Source organism: Phalangium opilio, unplaced genomic scaffold, assembly GCF_054372755.1.
Source record: "Phalangium opilio isolate 3A_F unplaced genomic scaffold, DU_Popi_V2 ptg000056l_1, whole genome shotgun sequence".
Lineage (NCBI taxonomy): Eukaryota > Metazoa > Arthropoda > Arachnida > Opiliones > Phalangiidae > Phalangium > Phalangium opilio.
The window spans coordinates 5,070,983-5,093,745 of record NW_028324175.1 but is presented as its reverse complement, the minus strand read 5'-3'; the positions used below and the strand labels follow the sequence as shown (position 1 = coordinate 5,093,745).

The 22,763-nt window shown below is 37.1% G+C and overlaps 1 protein-coding gene across 4 annotated transcripts in view; it reads right to left on the bottom strand.

Annotated features, from left to right (window-relative positions):
- The window catches only part of LOC149668151 (uncharacterized), a 30,134-nt gene extending 22,956 nt beyond the window's left edge, over positions 1-7,178 (bottom strand). For 2 of the 4 annotated variants that reach the window (XM_089841024.1, XM_089841023.1), the window contains exons 1-13: positions 6,254-6,674; positions 6,146-6,191; positions 5,979-6,081; positions 5,824-5,905; positions 5,619-5,761; positions 5,497-5,561; positions 5,391-5,437; positions 5,240-5,325; positions 4,858-4,975; positions 3,756-3,909; positions 2,579-3,678; positions 1,881-1,958; positions 1,482-1,591 (exon numbers count right to left, since the gene is read on the bottom strand). In XM_089841024.1, coding sequence (XP_089697150.1) covers positions 1,482-1,591; positions 1,881-1,958; positions 2,579-3,678; positions 3,756-3,909; positions 4,858-4,975; positions 5,240-5,325; positions 5,391-5,437; positions 5,497-5,561; positions 5,619-5,761; positions 5,824-5,905; positions 5,979-6,081; positions 6,146-6,191; positions 6,254-6,292 — 2,171 coding nt within the window. In that variant the 5' untranslated portion in view covers positions 6,293-6,674. Of the gene's footprint in view, positions 1-1,481; positions 1,592-1,880; positions 1,959-2,578; positions 3,679-3,755; positions 3,910-4,857; positions 4,976-5,239; positions 5,326-5,390; positions 5,438-5,496; positions 5,562-5,618; positions 5,762-5,823; positions 5,906-5,978; positions 6,082-6,145; positions 6,192-6,253; positions 6,675-6,996 lie in introns of those variants that run through there. The other 2 variants (XM_089841021.1, XM_089841022.1) reach the window with 2 other exon arrangements.
- Positions 7,179-22,763: the final 15,585 nt, after the last annotated feature.

The following is a 22,763-nucleotide window of genomic DNA, read 5'->3' as shown; positions in this document are numbered from 1 at the left end:
AATTTTTTTAAATTACCCTCCCCCCCCTCACATTTTTCCCTTTTGGCCAATTTTTTTAAATTACCCTCCCCCCCTCACATTTTTCCCTTTTGGCCAATTTTTTTAAATTACCCTCCCCCCTCACATTTTTCCCTTTTGGCCAATTTTCTTAAATTACCCTTCCCCCCTCACATTTTTCCCTTTTGGCCAATTTTTTTAAATTACCCTCCCCCCCTCACATTTTTCCCTTTTGGCCAATTTTTTTAAATTACCCTCCCCCCCTCACATTTTTCCCTTTTGGCCAATTTTTTTAAATTACCCTCCCCCCCTCACATTTTTCCCTTTTGGCCAATTTTTTTAAATTACCCTCCCCCCCTCACATTTTTCCCTTTTGGCCAATTTTCTTAAATTACCCTCCCCCCCTCACATTTTTCCCTTTTGGCCAATTTTTTTAAATTACCCTCCCCCCCTCACATTTTTCCCTTTTGGCCAATTTTTTTAAATTACCCTCCCCCCCCCCCACATTTTTCCCTTTTGGCCAATTTTCTTAAATTACCCTCCCCCCCTCACATTTTTCCCTTTTGGCCAATTTTTTTAAATTACCCTCCCCCCCCTCACATTTTTCCCTTTTGGCCAATTTTTTTAAATTACCCTCCCCCCCTCACATTTTTCCCTTTTGGCCAATTTTCTTAAATTACCCTCCCCCCCTCACATTTTTCCCTTTTGGCCAATTTTTTTAAATTACCCTCCCCCCCTCACATTTTTCCCTTTTGGCCAATTTTTTTAAATTACCCTCCCCCCCTCACATTTTTCCCTTTTGGCCAATTTTTTTAAATTACCCTCCCCCCCTCACATTTTTCCCTTTTGGCCAATTTTCTTAAATTACCCTCCCCCCCCACATTTTTCCCTTTTGGCCAATTTTCTTAAATTACCCTCCCCCCCTCACATTTTTCCCTTTTGGCCAATTTTTTTAAATTACCCTCCCCCCCCTCACATTTTTCCCTTTTGGCCAATTTTCTTAAATTACCCTTCCCCCCTCACATTTTTCCCTTTTGGCCAATTTTCTTAAATTACCCTCCCCCCCTCACATTTTTCCCTTTTGGCCAATTTTTTTAAATTACCCTCCCCCCCTCACATTTTTCCCTTTTGGCCAATTTTTTTAAATTACCCTCCCCCCCCTCACATTCTTCCCTTTTGGCCAATTTTCTTAAATTACCCTTCCCCCCCTCACATTTTTCCCTTTTGGCCAATTTTCTTAAATTACCCTCCCCCCCTCACATTTTTCCCTTTTGGCCAATTTTTTTAAATTACCCTCCCCCCCTCACATTTTTCCCTTTTGGCCAATTTTTTTAAATTACCCTCCCCCCCCTCACATTCTTCCCTTTTGGCCAATTTTCTTAAATTACCCTTCCCCCCCCCCTCACATTTTTCCCTTTTGGCCAATTTTCTTAAATTACCCTTCCCCCCCCCCTTGACCTAATAAATATTTTTAAAATACTTACCGAAACAATTTGATAAGAACCAATCCGGTGGCGTAAAATACAGCTGGAAATTCATGGTGATTATGGTTTTTTTCAATATCTTCAAAGTAATGAAGAGCTTTTTCTAAACTCTATATTAATAATTATTAATAATATAAGAATTAAATTAATTAGCCTTATTCCTGATCAGCGCCATCTACCCATAGCGGTGACTTTGAGAACTACTGTAAGCGGCAAGCCAATCAGATGTCGCTAAAATCTGGTGACGTCATTTTTGGTAAGACCCCGGCCGAGAGTGCCCGTCAGTGACATCACCAGATTTTAGCGGCATCTGGTTGGCTTGCCGATTACTGTAGTTCTCAAAGTCACCGCTATGGGTAGATGGCGCTGATCAGGAATAAGGCTAATTAAGTTTATTACTTGAAAATCTCCAGCAGCGTGAGAAATTCCAAGGGCATATTTTAAAGTAAGCAAATCTTTTTCGTAAAGAAAATATTCCTAAGTTTCAAAAAATAAATTAAAGTGTTAGTGACATAATTTTCGTCACCCACAAACTTAAAATACGAAAAAAATCCTTGAAAAATCTAGTTTATTATGATATGTTTACTTTTTTATTTGGTTTCGTAGCAATTTATAAAATTGCAATCAAAGTAGAGTATTTGGAAAAGGCCTAGTTAAAATTTTGTTTCGCTTGATGACGTAGTAAGGAGAAACTTTCACTCTAGATGTCGCTCACGTGACGCCTATAAGTGTCTCAGCCTAAGTGTTAAGCCTATTTTATTCAGATTCGCGCAGCATTAGTAGACTCGGGAGTCTCGGGCGCGCGCTCTTGGCTTTTCCGTGAGATGCCGTGAGTGACGTAGCAAGGAGAAAAACCCGCCAAAAATCTTCTCCGCAAATTTGCTTTTACCCCCCAAATTTCAAGTTTTCAAAGTGTTTTTTCTGTGTTTTCCTTCATATTTAAATATTAATCAAGCATATTTTTGGAATCAGAAGAGTTTAAACTCTCAAAAAAGAAAGGTTTTCTTTAGATTTGAGATAATTTTTAAATCACGTCGCTATTCCTTTAAGGTTTAATTTAAAGAAATTAACTTAAATAAATAAGAAGTTTAACTAACCAATGAGTCTGCGATAATTAGAGCTTCTTCGTACTCTTCCACGGCGCTACATTCGTTATTAGCCAATAAGAACTCTGATCCTCGTTTAGTTTTGTTTCTGAATGATTTCAATAACGTCACTGCATTGTTATTGCAAGGAACATCTTGTTCTTCATCTTCTTTACACTCTCCCACTTCAAGAACAATTTGGGCTTTTTCAAACGCTTGGACATTCTTTAGCAACAAAGCTTCAAGTGGTTGGGCATTTTCTAATGACTTTTCTTTCAGGACCGCTTGGGCTTCACCTTCCAGGACCGCTTGGGATTCACCTTTCAGGACCGCTTGGTATTCACCTTTCAGGACCGCTTGGGCTTTATCTTCCAGGACCGCTTGGGCTTTATCTTCCAGGACCGCTCGGGCTTTATCTTCCAGGACCGCTCGGGCTTTATCTTCCAGGACCGCTCGGGATTCACCTTTCAGGACCGCTCGGGCTTTATCTTCCAGGACCGCTTGGGATTCACCTTTCAGGACCGCTTGGGATTTATCTTCCAGGACCGCTCGGCATTTATCTTCCAGGACCGCTTGGGCTTTATCTTCTTGAAGCGCTTGGGATTTATCTTCTTGAAGCGCTTGGGATTTATCTTCTTGAAGCGATTGGGCTTTATCTTCTAAAACCGCTTGGGCTTTATGTTCTAGAACCTCTTGGGCTTTATCTTCTAGAACCGCTTGGGCTTTATCTTCTTGAAGCGCTTGGGCTTTATCTTCTTGAAGCGCTTGGGCTTTATCTTCTTGAAGCGCTTGGGCTTTATGTTCTAGAACCTCTTGGGCTTTATCTTCTTGAACCGCTTGGGCTTTATCTTCTTGAACCGCTTGGGCTTTATCTTCCGCGACCGCTTGGGCTTTATCTTCCACGACCGCTTGGGCTTTATCTTCCAGGACCGCTTGGGATTTATCTTTCGAGATATCTTCCAGAGCTAGCTTAAGAAGTGCTAGCGATTTATCTCCGGGAAGCGCTGGCTTTCCTTCATGTTCGTCCGAATCGTCTATTAATTCAGGCATGGAAGACGGGATATTTTTAGATACTTCATCGTTCTCGGGGAAACTTCTACCGGAAGACATGACTGAAAAATTTTAAATATCCAAATTTAAGTAGAACCTGGCGGCTCGTGAACAGTTCTAATAAAGAAACCAAAATTACATTTTTCGCGAAGAGTACGTGAATAAAGAAGAATATCCACATGATAAGGGCATGTTTCTAAATCGGGACAAAGTTCTTCACTTTCTCCCACAGTGACAAAGACCTGATCCAACTTTCTTTGCCCTTCATAGGCTAATGCTAGTTTTTTGTAAGCCTAAAGAAAGAAAAAAAAAATAATGACGATTACCAGCAGATGTCACTGCAACGTAAAAATCTGATATTAAGCTCGAACCAATAGACCCAACCAACAAATAAACAAGTTGGCTTGATTTAGTCTCCATCTGAGGGATAGGATCACCTGATTAACAAAGTTGACTGTAGTACCCTCTGTCGTTGGATTAGTCTGACTATTGGGGTAAAACAGGTTCTGAGCATGGCAAAATCAAGCCAATCAGGTTATGCCTTTCTCGCCCCAAAATTGTAATATCGGTGACTGATACCAATCTCAGATTGGTTTGTACTAGGCTTGCGCGAGTACTCGCATCATTCACACGCGAGTCCGAGTCTGAGTACTTAGTAGTAGCTCAGTAACACTACTCAACGAGTTCATTTTTCCCCTATGCGAGTCTTCTTTTTTCTTTAAACTAGGCCTAGCTTAATTTTTGTCGGACACATAATTTCTTCGCGAGGGGTCAACCAAAGCAAGCTATACGATTACGACGTCTTTCAGTAAGTACCATAGACCACTCGATCATGCATTTAGCAGGCATGATCTAGTAAGCTATGTCACTACGCAACGCTTTAGTTGACACGCGCGATAACAGTCCGTGGCTGCGTTGTCGCTTATCAGTGCAGGCGCAGTTACACTATGTTAGCAAAGGCTTCAATTGTCACGCGCCGTACGCGTTCTATTCCACGTTGGTACTTTAACTAAACCTAGAACTAGAATCGTAGGCTTCTACACACTGACTTATGATAGTTCTAAATATTTTGCCACCTTTTCGAAGGGATTATTTTTAAATTAGACTAATTAAAAAAAAATTGAGCTCGTATAGGACCCGATTAACAATTTTTCGAGGACTCGGCGGGTCCAGTTTCCCAATATTCGCAATTGGACTCGCGCACCTAAACATTAGTTTGTGCCCATCGACACTCGATTTACCTTGCACATGTGTGGATTTAAAATAATGGCCCTCGTAGCATCCAGTTCGGCTTCCCCATATTTCCCTAGTCGAAGATAAGCTTCAGCTCGATTGCTATCAATTATATCGCAATATTGGCTAAAAACATTTAACACTTAATTAGTCAGTTATTGATTAGCTCTATTACAGGGTTGCCACGGAATTTTCAGAACCAAATTTCATTACATTTTCAATAGACTTATCCCCAGAAATTTTACCAACTAAAATCAAATTCCTGACTTTGCTGAATTTTTTAAAATTCCCTGACTTTTCCGTGACCTTTTTAGCCCATTTTCAAATTTCCTGACTTTTCCCTGACCCGTGGCAACCCTGTATTAGTATAGAATAGGACCGCTCGCTTACTTTTCTCCAATGAGTTTTGAGTAAGTTTTAATAGCCGTATCATAATTTCTCGCCTTGAAAGAATTATTACCTCGCTCTTTCAATGTCTAATACCAAATGTAAAATTGTTACGCCATTATTTAAAAAAAAACAAAAAGCGTATTATAATTACCATTTGTTGCGGTGTTAAATCGCTACATTTTAAATTTTCATCAAAAACTGAAAAATGTTCATGATACATAAAAAATTAAACGAAACATTGGGAGAAATGAACTTACAAACGCGAGTGCAGAGGATATAGGCTGTTTCAATCTCTTTTTCACGGGATATTGTTGAATATTTCCTTTAAAACCTTAGCTTTAATCACAATTATTTATAATTATGATACTTTGCGCCTTACCTTGTGATCCCATATAAAGCGTCATCTCTAATTAATTGCGAGGCTTTGTCCAAATGAAACTTCTTTACGCTTTGGCATTTCGAAATAAGCTCGACCCACCGAGTCTCTACTTTCTCGCACTCGGTGGACGCGCATTTAAACAACTTAAATAGAATTTCCCCAGATTTGCAATTAATATTAAATTATAAAAATTTTCCCTTCTTACCAATAAAATTGGACCAATCGCTTTTGCCACTAGTTTGAAGAAGTTTACAAAACTAATTAGGTCATCAAAATTTAAACTGTCGCTAAATCAAAGAATTTTACAAATAAGACGAGTTATTACGTTTATTTTCAATAGTAAAAGGATTATTTTCTTACTCTAAACCCACAGACTTCACCCATTCTTTATACATGGGGTGGTTTGGGTTAGGATTTTCAAATAAAAGTGGCTCCAAAACTTTCCCTCGATAAACGTAATAATCTAAATTACACGTTTAATTTTAGTAAAAATATTAAATATAGCTGAGCTCGAATTTTGAACAAACCAGGAGCAAATTTAATAGAATAAGCTGTTCTAAAATCATGTATCGTCTGCAAATATTAAAAGCGCTATGAGATTGAGTTCAGTTTCGCAAAAAAGGTCTGGTTTTTACTTTATGACGTTTGCAGCCAACAAAATCCAAAATCTCCATAGAATCCACGAAGGGTAGCGCCTTTAACTGCCATGTTTTCAAAGTCGGAAACACTGGCGTACAAACTGCAACTAGAACTAAGTTTAAAGAACTTCAAGAAATCCAAGGCTTAGTGTAAAAGTTTTTGAAAAATCTGATCAAGATTTTATTCTTGATTTAAATTTTTAAAGAAACCGATGGCTACTAAAATTGTGTCTGAAAATTAATAAATACACGCGCAAAAAAGAAGTAATAATCAAAAATGTCAAACGATAATTCGCTGAAAAATGAAGTTGCGCTGGTGACTGTCACTGACAGATGCAGACGGCAGACTCGGACCACGTGCTCAGACTCAGACTGCCAAAAAAGAGAGAAAATGAAAACAGAAAAATCAGGGATAAGGGAGTCTTTTTTTTTTTTTTTTTTTTGAGGTTTCAATGCGATAGGGTCTATGGACCGCGGCAAGGATGTGATTATTCAGGTTTCAGTAGGAGTGTAAGCAGGGGAAGGAAATGAGGTTTACTTGGGAGGTGACGGGCGGGGTGTGGGGGTCAAGTCACCTCCGGCGGACACGGGGCAGTCGGCACCTACAGGGTAGGATCGCCGACATGTGTCGTATTCCCTCAAACTTTGCCGCCCAGTAGCTTGGCTTACAGGAGTGCGCCACACTCCCGGCAATAAGGGAGTCTCTCTCCTTCAAGGAAAAATGATAGAAGCAGACAGACTGTACACCGGCACGGTCCACTCGATCACGCAGCTTCCGGACCGGAAATAAGCACAATACACGGGACATTGGCCACTGATCATTAATCATTTGCCCTGCACCACGGCCTTATTTCCCTCGCAGGTTATTTCCATCCCTGCATTTATAAAGATTGAAAATTTGTTGACCAATAAGATTCGCGAAAGCCACCACAGAGAATATAAGGGAGGAGTGGAAGCTCCCCCGCTCCACAAGCGTAAATAGTTATGTCTCGCTTAAATTATACTAGCGGCAAGGCTAGCGGTACGAGGGAGTTTCCGGCTCAATAGCGCCACCTACGATACCATTTAATGTCTCAAACGGAAATGCCTCGGTACTGCGCATTGAAGATGCGCGGTAGAAAAGCGAGACAAGTTTTGCCCCTCTTTCCACTCCTCCCCTATACTCTCTTTGAAGCCACGCGCATTCGGAGGCGATTGAATATAAAAACGGCAAACCGGTCGTGATAGAGTTTAGTTATCGATTTGACGTGTGAAATTTACTATAAAAATATTTTTGCCGAATATTTAATTAATAAAGTTAAGTTTAATTATGGCGTCGTCAAAGCGAAGATTTATTTTGGGTGCTCTGCTGCAGCCTCTGCATGAGTTTAATAGCGAGTAGAAGCCTTGGTAGAAGGACGACCGCAATCCTGTCTTGATAATAGAAAGGTAAGTTAGTGTTCTTCGTCTTCAATACAACGCGTGCTAAATTCAGAAAGGTTTTATGATGTGCTGCTAAATGCGCGCCTGTTTTTGTTATTATCAAGTTTTATCTCAGACCACTAATCAAAATACAGTTTTTCCAATTAATTTCTTGATGTTAATTATATGATAATTAATTACATTTAAGTCGCGGAAACTATTTTAATCGATATTTTCATAGCCATAAAAACCCCACCAGTTCCTTCTTCCTAGCCACGATATATCTAAAAATATAACATAACCCAACCTAAACTAACCTATAATATGAAGGGTAAAATATAGAAAAACATGGAAAATATATATTTTAATTAATTTACGCATCATAGCTTTAACAAATTATCCTATAATTAACCTTGAATAAATGATATTTATTGATAAAACTGTATTTTGAATGTGCGAGCTAAAATTTAGCCGTTTTTACCCTGATAACGTAGGCGTTGGTAGTACGTCACACACTCCCAAGTCTTACCGCTGTTCTGGTAGCCATATTGGGTGATCTCAGCTTCGTTCTCGCTTTAAACCCACCAATATGGCAGCGTAAATTTTGTCACGAGACTCTGCTCCTCCTCCAACTGAAAGCTCCCAATTTTGTTATTTTAGTTTCTTTCTAACCAAATGAGAGTCGCGCATTCAGCCATTCATGTTTTAAGCGTCAACTCCTAACAGTCCGACCTAGTTAGATCGTGGAACCCCCCTTTAACTATTAAAGTTTGCGTAGGGAGAAAACAGCAACGTTTCCGTTGATTGGAAAGTAAATCCGCGCAATGAGATTTATCAACTGGATTCCAACGATTGCCTCATTCCCAGGACGCAGTATGTTTTTGGTAAGCGTGGCTTGGATGGTAAGCGAGGGAGGGACTCGTTTTTGACAATAAAACTCTGTCAGATCGCGTCTTCTCCGACGTGGAAAGCAATTTGGACGTTTATAACGAGTTGCGCAAAGACGTGGTCAACTCTGTGTTCAACGGAATGCACGGAACGATTTTAAATTAGATTTTAAATTAGATTTTAAATTAGATTTTAAATTAGATTTTAAATTAGATTTTAAATTAGATTTTAAATTAGATTTTAAATTAGATTTTAAATTAGATTTTAAATTAGATTTTAAATTTAGATTTTAAATTTAGATTTTAAATTTAGATTTTAGATTAGATTTTAAATTAGATTTTAAATTGAATTTTAAATTAAAACTCTTAAAGCCAAAATGTTAAATTAGATTTTAAATTAAAACTCTTAAAGCCAAAATGTTAAATTAGATTTTAAATTAAAACTCTTAAAGCCAAAATGTTAAATTAGATTTTAAATTAAAACTCTTAAAGCCAAAATGATAAATTAGATTTTAAATTAAAATTCCTAAAGCCAAAATTTTTGAGTTATTTCAAACATTGGCCCACGCTTTCCTCCAAGAACCTAGTTATAGGCCAGTTCAGGAAGGCCTTAAATTTACAGTTCCATTTTTAATTAAATTTTAAACTTTTGTAAAAATTAATATTGGTTTTATTTTTCCAAACAATAAATGATCTAACTTGTTTCCATAACTTCTCGCTTGATTGATTTTATGAAAACGCTCCAAAACCATAGACATTATAACATACTATTTAAGCCTAAACTATTGGGGAAGGCGGCGCTTGAACGTTTTTGTGAGGGATTTTTCGCTTCTTCTCCTTGGCGTATGTGATGGGGTGGCGCCTTCTGTTGACGAGCGAAGGAGTTATTAAATAAAGCGCGGGAAATCCAAGTTGCAATTTCTGCATTTTTGAAAACGTATTTTTAGATTACCTTCGCCGCGTGTAGGGGCGCCACCAGTCTTTTCTCTGAAACCATGGAACTAACTAACGCAAGCCTGAATATCTGAGAAATGTTTGGTGACAACGCACCCTAGCGAGAATTTGATGCGAACCGGAAAAGTGATTCAATTTTTAAAAGGGGAAGGGGGGGGGGTTAGCAAAAAGCCTTAAAAGCAGTCATATATATATATATATATTTCCAATTGAGACTGGGTATTCTTTCCAACCTATCAATTCTGTCCAAATTTCATAATTACACTTAGGTTGTGAAAAGGCGATAAACTCTACATCTTTCATGTACTGTTTCTGCGCTTGGCGATTGTCACTTCTACAACCACTACACACACAGATCTTCTTAGGTCTCACCTTATTTATGATTATGTTAAAAACAACGGTACAACCTTTAAAGTGTTAAATACTTAGTTCTTAAATAAATTATGTATCCAGGTTAGGGATAAAATGAATTTCTAAGCGTTAGTTAGTCCCATAGTATCACCATGATTTTGTTATTATCAACGGAAAACATTAACCGCTTTTACAAAATATTACTAAATTCCACTAAATTGGATAGGTTTGAACTGTAAAGATTTGCTACCTTTTCCAAATAGGCTTGTTTATTGCCACCTTTAAACAATTTGGCTAATTTACTTTCATGGGGCTCTTTTGGCCACTACAACTTGAGATAAACGGAGAACTAACGCTTTGAAAGAAAGAAAACTTCTTTGTAGGTCTTAGTTTTTAAATAAATTGTATGGTGAAATTTCGGATTGTTTATTATGATTGAAGATCAATTATATCAGTCACCGACTCACCGGGAAAGTAAGTTATGCCACCGTGTCCTTTGTCTTTATCAAAATGAGTACCATGGATGAAGGATGCGCGTGCAAAACTTTCGACGCTCAAAGCAGGAATAGAGAACAGGGTGTATTGGGCGCACGTCAAAGTCCACGACCCCCTTCCCTAGGGGGGGGCATGAAAGAAGAGACGGGTCATAGCGACAGAGGTAAAAAGGATTAACGTATTTTTCGCCGTCTCCGTCAGCAACGTCATCAAAAGGGAGATTTTGTGGGAATAGCTAGACTCATCATTATGTATGACGAAATTTATGATGCGAATAATCCATCTCGCTGCCTAGCTGTTGCATCGACCATTGAAATGACAGTTAGTTAATCGTGACGGGAAGTGTTCAAGCCCAGCCCACAAATCACTCATAGAAATTAATGACGGATATGGGGCTGTATGCATTCCTTAGAGATGATGTGAAATTACCTGGAAAATGACCTTGACGGAGTTTAGAGAGGCTGAAGACTCATGGTTGTTTCATGGTGCGCGTATTAGACTGCCGCGTATCATTGAATCCCTGGAATATGCATTGAGTTTTGTTATTGAACTCCAAAAAATACCTCGAAATTTGAAAAAATTTAGCGAGGCAATTTGATTTTAGTGGGAAACAACAGTTCTTGGGTTTACGAAAAATGCAAAATTGCGCGATAAATTTGTGTTTAAAAGATAACGGTTCAAATGAAGAGTTGACTTGTTTATAGCTCAATAATATCCTGAAAAAATATCCCTTTTGACATTCCCAGACTTCTTGTAGATGTGATGTTGAAAGTTTGGGTGTTTCCTTTTAAGTCATGATGTAAAATAGATACACGTTTCAGTAAAGGGTGAATGAAAAGGTCTGACACATTTTGATAATAAGAGAGATTTTATATTTAAAAACAATTTATAATATTTGCAAAAAAAAAAGAAATTTATTATTGAAAGAAAAATTGGATATAAATTAAATAAATATTTAAGATAAAGAACAATTAAAATGATCAAATCTAAATGGCGCTCCTGTAAGGAAATGATTTAAAATTAGAATCATGACCTGCGGGAAATTCTGTAACTTTTTAGCTAGTTATTGCAGATGTTAACACACGATGTTATGGCAGCGAGAGATATACAGGGTGTTTTTGAAAAGTCTGGCCAAATTTAGGTAGCGTGTTCCAAAGAACCATGAAATAGGGAGTTGCCTATCCTATAGCGTGACTTAACCAGCCAAGACATCAAAAACTATGGATAAATATCTTCAGTACCCAGTATATGATTGAATGCTACAACAACTGATTTGTTTTGTGGTGAAATTATTTTCGGTGTGCTAAATATTGATTATGACTTTTAACTTGTACTGTGTTAATAACAATTAAAAGTACCTGTGCTAATGACCATTAAAACAACCTGTGTTAATGAAATGTAAACATGTTTCTTAGCGATAGCACACTTCTACACACAATCGCCCCCTTCTGTTTCCAAACCTTTAGTCTCTCATTTCTTTCGGTTGGCTTATGCAATTGAGCGTTTAATCGAAAACAAGATGAGCAAGCCATATGACAAGTTTCACAATTTTGTTGATTTTTGGGCTACTTTTGAAAGCTCATAACTCTGAAATGGCGTAATTGAGGTACATGGTTCTTTGGAATTTTTCACTCGGAGTGACTCCAAGAACACGCTACCTAAATTTGGCCAGACTTTTCAAAAACACCCTGTACATAGATGAATATAAAGTTATTTAACACATGAGATGGACACAAACCCATAGTTATCAATCACGATAACTTGCTAAGAAACTTACAGTATTTCTTCCCCCTCCCATCCAAAGGGTGGTAGAACCAAAGTACAGTGGGCTATGTGCGTGAGTGGAAAATGTTCCATGAAAGTTTTGCCACTGTATTTATTTACGCCTATTTATTCATTTATTTAAGGGGTCATCCGTCAACGACTTTTATTCTGACCTGGATGGCAAAATGTCAAAGAACATTTAAGACTGAAAAATTCCCCATAAACACAACCATTGTACTTCGGTCTTACCACTCTATTTGGAAATATTACTTTAATTTGGAGCTCGTTCTCCTTCAATTTCATCGCCTTGAGATTGCGCAGCCTCCAACGATCCCCCTTTAATCGGAATTGTATAATATAATTGTAAATTTTAACCTTTAAGCAATAAATGAATTTTTATACCACGGACTCGTCTTCCGTTCCATTGTACAGATTGGCCGTACCGACATCCTCTAGCACGGCCGATACCACGGCCTCGGGGTGGTATGATACCACGCCCGATACCACGGCCTCGGGGCCTTCCAATACCACGGCCTCTGGGCCTACCAGGTCGCCTTCCAGGTGGAGGGATCGGCCCAGGGCCTTTCAGGTGGAGCTATCGGCCCAGGGCCTTCCAGGTCGTCGACCGATCGCCGCCCCACGGCCTCGGGCGGGTCGCCCTATGGCCCTATTAGCACCTCGGCGGCCTCTTGCGCGATAAGCTTCATCCCCATAAAAGAGTTGAACTCTTACCGTTGTATTTTAGGTAAACGTAAATTGGCGATGCATATTGGAAACTAGATTTTGAAATAAAGACATTTATTATTATGGTACTAACCTATGTTTTACTCAAGGACTATTTTCACATTAATGATTAACGGAAGCTTATTTTAATAGTAAAAAATATCCAAGGGACTGAAAAACAGACTGAAGAAAAGAGGTGCATTGGAATAATCTTTAAACATTAATTTCTTGAATTAATCGAACTTAGTTTCTTGAAACCCTGGTTATCTTAATTACGGGTCTGTACCGTACTTTTAATAATTTTTTCCCCCCAGCGAAGTAGCGAACCCGCCCTATTTTTACTTCCCTTAAGCCTTAGCTGCAGCCTTGAAACTTGAAAGATTCAAAGAAAGCAGCTCTCATTAACCGAGGCTTAAGTTCTATATTTTGAAAAAGACGTTATAAAAATATTTCAAAGTGAAACTATAAGCTGTTAGTGCTTTAATGCTACTAAAAAGTATTTAAGCGCAAAATAAAATCCTATTCGTTAATAAATTTTCCATTTAAAATCATATTCCATGACAATAAGTACAAAACTGAATTCGCTTACTTGTTTTCTTGACAAAGTTTGAAAAGTGTAAGTGCGTTCAGCAACCACTACCGAGTTCTCGGTTCAGTGTCGGATTTTAATTTTTATACGGAACCGGTAACCTAAGGCGCCTTTATGGTACACCAAGCTGAACGCTGCTAATGAAACCTGGCAATACGGTAAATTTAGTTTCTACATTTTTAGACCTTTCTCCGTGGCTTCAAAGCAAAAAAATAAGAAAATTAAAAGAACAACAGTTATAGTGTGCTACCACGAAGCTAGGGGGGAAAACTGTGACGTCAATATTGGGTCCCGAATTTGTATTACCCAAGCTGACGACGTCTCGCGACTGCCAATATGGTCGCCTGAAAATAAGGTAAGAGCAAAAATAAATAGGGGAAAGTGTCGGACTGCCATATTTTCCTGTCTCTGCCCAAAGAGGGTAGAAAGAGGGGGAGTAGAAGGCTTGGCTGGAGTGTTCTCGCTTTGAAAGTTTACCTCTAAGCTTCCGGTGTGCCCGCGCATCTTTCTCTACCCTCTTATTGGTTGAAATACGGTGAACCGGATATTAGGAGGAAAATATAACAAATAAATAAAAAGGAAAAGCGAGAACACCCAAAATGCCTTGCCAAAGCCGCTAGCTTCTACTCCCCTCTTTCTACCCTCTTTGCTTTGCCTTAGCTTGACATGCATTTCGAGACGCTCAAGCGCGCGAGAGGTGTTTAACCATTCAAATTTGAACGCCACCAAACTGGACAATTTGGCATAGGCGTATCTCAAGGAAGAGTCACAACCTCGGACCTTAGCGCTCTGTTCTATTTTCTTTAGTGTTATTTTCGGGTTTGAACGAGGTTAAAATTTGTTTAAAACGTTAGCACGCCAAAAATAAATTGAAAATGCCGCAAATCATCATTTATTTCAAAAAACTCATGGGTAAAATCCTTCAGAATTTCGTTCGAACTTAGGCCCTGGGTTGTCATTATAAGCTAAATGGTTTTAATATTAGTAAATAACATCAATATTAGCAAACTAAATTAATACAATCATGTACATCATCAAATTAAATTGTGGTCACGGTTAGCCTCAGTCAAAAGCAACTAATGTAAAATAAAACCGCACTATTTCTTCACGCGCAATATCACAAATTATCTTAGGTACATGGTGAATAGGCGAGGGGGATGAAACAGATTTCGCGAGTATGCATTCACCCCTCCAAATGCATGTCACAGACGAAGGAGAGAGTCCGACACTTTCCCCTATTTATTTTTGGTAAGAGATAAGAGCATGTGACGTCACAACAAAGTTCGTGGTAACACACCATATTAGCAATATTTCTTTATTTTTTTAGTTTTTAGCGCCATCTATTGATGGCTAAAAACTAATGCATTTATACCGAAAATTTACTACCCCCACTTTTACCCCTTTCACCCCCACTTTTTCCCCCTTTCCCCCCTCTTTTCCCCCCATTTCCCCCTTTTTTTAGTGCCTTTCCCCCCTATATTACCCCCTTTTTTCCCCCATTATATCCTATGTTACGGCTGGTTGGGCGTCTTAACCCCGCCTTTTCGCGTTAATTTATTCAAATTTATTCATAATTCATAAATAATGCTCTAAAACGCTAACAGATGGACCTAGGGTAGCTAAGCTTCATATTATTTTATTTCGTAAATTTCCAAATCCCCAACGGGACTCGAACGCTCCAACGTCAACGCTACGGTTCGGAAACCCGGTACGCTAGAACTGCGCCACAGAATGCTTATATAAACCTTTGCTTTCATGAGATATAAGCTGGGATAGAAATCCATCTCGAGTCTAGGCGCGTTTGCGGCGTTTCGCGCTAAGAGAGAGAAATTAAATAATCGCCCACTACCACGTTAATATGACGTTAAGTCGGCCTCAAAGTCACGTCTGAAGCTTAGAGTTCTTTTCCTAAAACCTTATCAGTCTTGAATGTAGAGAGAAACGAATTAGCAGGCAAAGTTCACCATGAGTTAACCAATGATATCGTCTCTTGAAAACTCGTCTGCTACTCTACTTAGTTAAGCGAGCAGTCCACGTTTACAAGTGAGATTAATGATAACTTTATAAATAATGATGTTTAAAATTAACCGATTGAGGAAGTTACAATAGTTCAATATATATTATTCTGTAATTTAATTAAGATTAAAATAAATATATATTCACGAGTGAGATTAATGATCATAATGGTAGATAATGATGTTTCAAGTAAGTTAATTGAGGAATTCACTGTAGATTAATTAATATTATACTTTAATTTAATAAATATTATACTTTAATTTAATTAATATTATACTTTAATTTAATTAAAATTGAGGAAGTTACAATAGTTCAATATATATTATTCTGTAATTTAATTAAGATTAAAATAAATATAAATTCACGAGTGAGATTAATGATAATTATAAATAATGATGTTTCAAGTAAGTTAATTGAGGAATTTACTTTAATTTAATTAATATTATACTTTAATTTAATTAATATTATACTTTAATTTAATTAATATTATACTTTAATTAATATTATCATGATACTATAGTTTATGATAACTTTACAAATAATGATGTAGTTTAGTTAAGTTTAAAACTAACCGATTGAGGAAGTTACTATAGGGTTGGTACTGGTAATTATGGACACTTTTTGCAAATCTTTGAATAACTTCCGTGGAGCTAACGTTAGACACCAGAAACTTTCAGGATATGAAATATGATTCTTTATACACAATTCGCTGTTTTCAGCTTTTTAACTCTCTTAAATTTTGCACAATATCCTATTTCCCAATCCCCTCGGAGGACCCCAATTGTGAACAATCGCTGGTAAATGTAAACACCCTGACCCTAAATACTGAAGGAGGTAGTGAATGAACACTGGACCCAAATGTGAACAACAATGATAATCAAATGGGAGGAATAAAAAAGGCCCTAGGAAAGGACAGGGTTGCCACAGTACCTGGAAATCCTGGAAAATCTGGAAAAGTCAGGGAATTTAAAAATGGGCCGAAAAGGTCAGGGAAAAGTCAGGGAATTTGATTTTAGTGGGTAAAACTTCTGGGAATAAGTCTTTATTGAAAGAGTAATGAAAGTTTCTCCTCATGCTCTCTCAACACAGAAAACTCTAGATTAATCCTTAAAAATGTCTAGAATTGTTTTTGTAAAGTAAATGCTCTCTTAGACTGTTATTTATAGTTAAAATGTTTCTTATTTGTATTGGTGCAACAAATACATGGGAAAATTTAATGTTGAGAGTTTATTTAATTATAACCACTTGAAACGTGCAGTAAACATTCACTTTTTCGGCCTAAAAGGTCAGGGAAAATCTGAGAAAAAGGTCAGGGAATTTGGTTCTGAAAATTCCGTGGCAACCCTGAAGGAGCTACCATTACGTAGGGCCTAAATCCATGCACCTAGATTAAAGTTTACGCAGATGTGATAAGTGATAATAGGATAATATAGTTAAATCAATACCCGAGTCAAAATGTTCAATAATTTGTTGAGAAGTCCTATTTATTTCGATACGTCGCATAACAGCTGTCTCATTTTCTCGCTTTCCCGCCCAATAAGTAGTCGTAGCTACCGCCCTCTTACCGCTAAATTGATAAACTTACTAATGGCGCGAAATTTGAGTCTTTTTTGGGTCAATGATGTATTTTAAAGTTAATATTATAACTTTTACTTTTATTTTTTAGTAAAATAGCTTAAAAAGGATTCTAATTAACCTTGAAACAATTGAATTTTTACCTGGTTTTTTCCAACTCTAAAATCGAATTCCGAATCGAAACCACAGATATTAATATCAATTTTATAGTGAAAAACGTGATCTATCTAACGATTAAAGGTTTGTTATCGTGGGATTATTTTAACTCTTCCTAGAGCTTATTCCCCGATGGTATTGTATTAAGCAACACCTAAAATTGGCATCAACTTAAGTTGATTAGTCCGAGTTGGTGTGTATATAGGTTCGTATCTTTCATCCACGTATTCCTACAATGTTCATACCATTTTTATCGTAATCCTCAATATTCAATCTACAAATAGAGCCCTTTTAAAAGGAATTTAAGCCGCCCAAAAATTAGCTACAAAATGTTAAAGAAAAAATAGAATCGTTCACATTTACCAGTACCGACCCTAGTTTAAAAAATATTATTCTGTAATTTAATTAAGATAAAGTTCTGTAGGTTAAGTTTAAAATGAACCTAATGAGTAAGTTACTGTAGTTTATTACTAGATTGATTTTATTCATAATAGGAATGCTATTTTACAAACAATGAAAAAAAAAACCCGAAATGCTAAATTAGCTGGGGTCATCTTATAATGCATATAGTAATACTAATTCTTGTCACTAGAAGGCGGTAAAAACTATATGACTGGGTCATCTTGTTTCTCGAATAACGACATATTGCATGAAACAAGCATAGGTAACGAAAGAAATGCTCAGCGAACAATGAGGAGGGGTATTTTGAAATATAGGAGCTTCTAAATGTTTTTCTCCTTATAGTACAGGAAAAATAGGTTTTAACCCTGAACAAATTGAAACAAAGCTGAAAATTTCAGATTTTATAGATTTTTGGGCGCTCTTTAACGTGGTGTGGTCTCCCACACTCTCCCATTGGAGGAATTTCCGCCATATTGGAAAATGGCGGACAAAATCGAGAGAACGTTTAATAACTCCGGTTCTACTTAACCGATGAACACGTAATTAGGCTTCAATTGTAGATCGCATTCAAACACATAATTCACCTCTTAAGATATTTTGTCCTACAACTAACCGGAAGTTCCCAATCTGACCCTGAAGATTAGCCTCATATAAAAAATGGGGATTTATAGCATTTATGGTTTCTATTTTCAGAATAAGTTTCAAAAATTAAACATATAGTTTCTATTACTGACAAATTTTGTTTTTTTATCTGACAAGAGCTATAATGTATAGTACGGGAGAGGGTAAAACAGCCTTTTTACCATCATAAAACTTAATGTTTTAATATATACCATTGTTCGCCCACACTTGTCAATACGGCTAAAGTTGAGTTAAATCGTGTGAAACAAAGTTGACATAACCAAGTGTATACTTTAAATGAAGATTATGGAATTGAGCTTTTGAATTAGCTTCTCTTCCACCAACAAGTGCGGCAGCAAAGCAACATTCAAATAGAGTTTATCACCAAGTTCAAACGTGGCTTGGAAGCAGCCTAAATGCTAGAGAATGGGGTTGGGGACAGGTAGTATCTGAACTCAAACCAATCGTTACCACTCTACAACCTGCTCCAGCTGAGCTTCTGCATATGATCCCTCGTAAATGCAAGGAAGTCAGTGATTTGAAATGTGAATGCGGTAAAACTGGTCCAGTCTGTTCTTCAATTTGTAGACAATGCAAGGGAGTATCTTGTTCAAATGAACATAGAGATTTTGAGGCTCAACCTCAAGTAGAGGACTATGATTAAACTTAAGCTTAACCAATATTGATAAATATACTAATATACAAGTTGGTAAACCAAAATAAACCTCTCCGATACGAGACGCAATTAATAATATCAGAAGTATATAATACTTCTCTTCGAGAGAAGTGTACCACAAAGCTGGGTAAGTGTAACATCACTCTTCCCAACATCGGAACATTTAGAGCAAGGTTACTAAAACGAATCACATACGCGATAAATAGTTCCCTCATCATTACTCTATTAGCATTTAATTATTTGGCAAGACGCACTTGTGCATTTTTGTCCCACGTCAAGACGAGGTTTGTGGGGTGATTGCTGGGGATTTAGTGCAAAACAATTATAGAATTCACCTTACGGTGCGATGCCCATTTGTAGTTTGATCAGTGGGAAAGCAAACTAAAAGGGTGAGCCTGGGAAGAATGACGTTACATAACTAAAGCATTAAGAGGACACAGAGTGTCATCCTTCTTCTATTATCCCCTTCTGATAATATTAAGAAAATAATTAAGAAAATATAATTGATATTAATTACTTTAGTCGTCAGTAGTTTAACGTAATTCTACTGAAGTCGTTTTAAGAAACATAATTCCTAAAATAATTTTAAACATAGCTATTGTTGACGTTTGAATTCTAGAGTATGCCTCTTTAACAATTTTTGGAAATTTAGGGTATATAAGGCGATTGATTCACAATAAATGATAAGAAATCCGCAATTGCATGAACCTTTGGTTGAAGCCCTGCAACTGGGAGGCTGGAGGTTTCTCGTAACCCTAGCCGATCGCCACGCACTTCTTGATCCTAACGTTGGGAGTAGAAGCAAAACGTTTGCTCCGAATTGCCAACTGCGGACGCGGTGACCGACACACAGACAGACAGACACCCCCCGCACACACGTCCAGTATAATACCTTTCCGTGACGTCATCGTCACTTAAAGATGTAAAAATATAGTGGGAATAATATATTTTAGGTTTAAAACCCTCTTTGCCTTTATTTCGCTTGAAACCGTTTCGAAATACTCAAATATTAAATTTGCCTTACCTTTCCGGCTGGATTGTGAACTTCCGGTTAGTTGTAGGACAACATATCTTAAGATGAATTATGTGTTTGAAAGTAATCTACAATTGAAGCCTAATAACTTGTTAATCGGGTTAGTAGAACCAGAGTTATTAAACTTTTTCTCGATTTTGGAAATGTATTCTGAATATAGAAACCATAAAATGCTTTAAATTCCCATTTTTATATGAGGCTAATCTTCAGAGTCAGATTGTGAACTTCCGGTTAGTTCTAGGACAAAATATCTTAAGAGGTGAATTATGTGTTTAAAGGTGATCTACAATTGAAGCCTAATTACGTGTTAATCGGTTAAGTAGAACCGGAGTTATTAAACTTTTTCTCGATTTTGTCCGCCATTTTCCAATATGGCGGACATTCCTCCAATGGGAGAGTGTGGGAGACCACACCACGTTAAAGAGCGCCCAAAAATCTATAAAATCTGAAATTTTCAGCTTTGTTTCAATTTGTTCAGGGTTCCCTCTATTTTTGGGCTAAAATGACTGTACTATTAGTTAATATTAAGTGTTCGCGAATACTAGCCCGAACTATTCGCGAATACTAGTCCGAACTATTCGCGAATACTAGGCCGAACTATTCGCGAATACTAGGCCGAACTATTCGCGAATACTAGGCCGAACTATTCGCGAATACTAGGCCGAACTATTCGCGAATACTAGGCCGAACTATTCGCGAATACTAGGCCGAACTATTCGCGAATACTAGGCCGAACTATTCGCGAATACTAGGCCGAACTATTCGCGAATACTAGGCCGAACTATTCGCGAATACTAGGCCGAACTATTCGCGAATACTAGGCCGAACTATTCGCGAATACTAGGCCGAACTATTCGCGAATACTAGGCCGAACTATTCGCGAATACTAGGCCGAACTATAGCTAATGTTTTAAAATAAAAAATTCAATGCTAAATGTAAAAATAGCAGTAAATACCTGGGAGCCTATTCTCTAAAAATCTAAATCATTTGGACGATGATCCAAATCTAAACGTTTGGATCGGCTCCATTTGGATAGGGCGCTTAAAACCGTATTCTCTAACCCAAATCCAAATCGACATTTGGATCTCCCGCCAAACCTTTATCCAAACCAAATGTACGTCACTTCCTCTTTCATTACGTAATTTTACTTAGCGTTTATTGGTCAATTCTTTTGCAGCGTTTAATATAAAAGTAAAATGTTTTTAAGCCTTGGATTTTTGCATGTTAGATTGTAATAATTTTGTACAATTAAGAAACCTCTTAATTTGATAGTTTAAGCTTATTAGGCCTAATTAATATTAAGTGGGAAATTAATTTGATAGTTTAAGCTTATTAGGCCTAATTAATATTAAGTGGGAAATTAATTTGATAGTTTAAGCTTATTAGGCCTAATTAATATTAAGTGGGAAATTAATTTGAATGAAAAATAGGTGGATATCTTTTATTAATTGGGAAATAATGCACACATTTTACATTTAAATTTTACAAGTAAACATTTATTTTGTGTATATAAAATTCAAAATTAATTTCACTAAGGCAATAAATTAATTACCTACGAGGAATTAACTAGTACATATGTTTAACATTAGAATTTAACTCGTTTCAAAACTAATAAAGTTTTGAACCGGTTTTTTTTTAATTTAGTTAGTAAAATTTGTGATTGTCGATTGGTCAATATTGTAAATTAACCAATGGTGGAAGCAATTTTTTTTAAACTCAATGAAACTGAAATATCAATCAATCATCTACTGAAAGAGGAAGGTAAATAAGGATTAGATGGCTTGCTGCTTCAAACAAGATTTTTAATCATGAAGAGAATATTTTGTTAATTTTGGTCATATTTAGATATTCGGTAATCGAGTTGATATGAATAAAGCCGTTTTTGCTCATGTCTATTTTAAACTTTAATCACAGATTTCGCTTACCATTTCACAAGCATAATAAACACTACTGAAGGGCGCAAATCTATCTGTGATCTGTAATGGTGACCAATATAGCAATTTGCCCAATTAATCAGTTTGAACTTCATTTGCACATTTCTATTCGTTAATTTGAAATGTTGCGAGAAATTTGAATGGAATATAAGTAGATATCTCTTTCAGTAGATAATTTTTGATGTTGATATTTAAGATTCATTGAGTTAAGCTTTGATATCAACATCGGTTAATTTACGATATTGGGCTTATGATGGTAGTCTGTTTCTAAGATTAAATCGTTACTTTAAGTGTCACTAGACAGTATCTACCTCCAAAATCGAGAGTTGGTAACTTTATAACCATCTCCTAGTCACAGGATATCCGAGGGTCAATTTCTTACATCATTGACATGTGATAGTGATTATCGGAGGAAGGCTCGCTATAGCTGTCAACTTTTGGCAAGGCCTAATACCGTTTTGCTTGACTTTCGCCGTCAAATTCCTTTTAAAGCATAGATCATATAGTATCCACCCTTGATTTTCATTTAGCAACACACGTTGGATTCGTAAACCTCGACGCGTACCACGATTAGAAGCATTAAAATGCAAAAACAACACACTGACCGCATACATTTTTTTAGTAAATAACATTCACTACAGCTGTTTTGGGGGCTGACAGACGATAAAGAAAAAGCCTTCGGAGTCCGGCCCCTTAAAGGGGGTGGTTTCGAGGGAACGAAATTCAAATGCAAGGCGCGTCCCTTGAATTCGTAAATACCGACGTTTAACGCAATTATAATATTGAAATCTTATACAATTAAGTTAAATTTAAGAAAACAAAGCACTACTTTCAAAGTCTAAACTTTAAAAACACGACGATAAGAGAAGGCGAAGTAACGGGCAACGAGAGGCAAACATTTAAATGGCAAAAATTAACAGTAAGCCAAG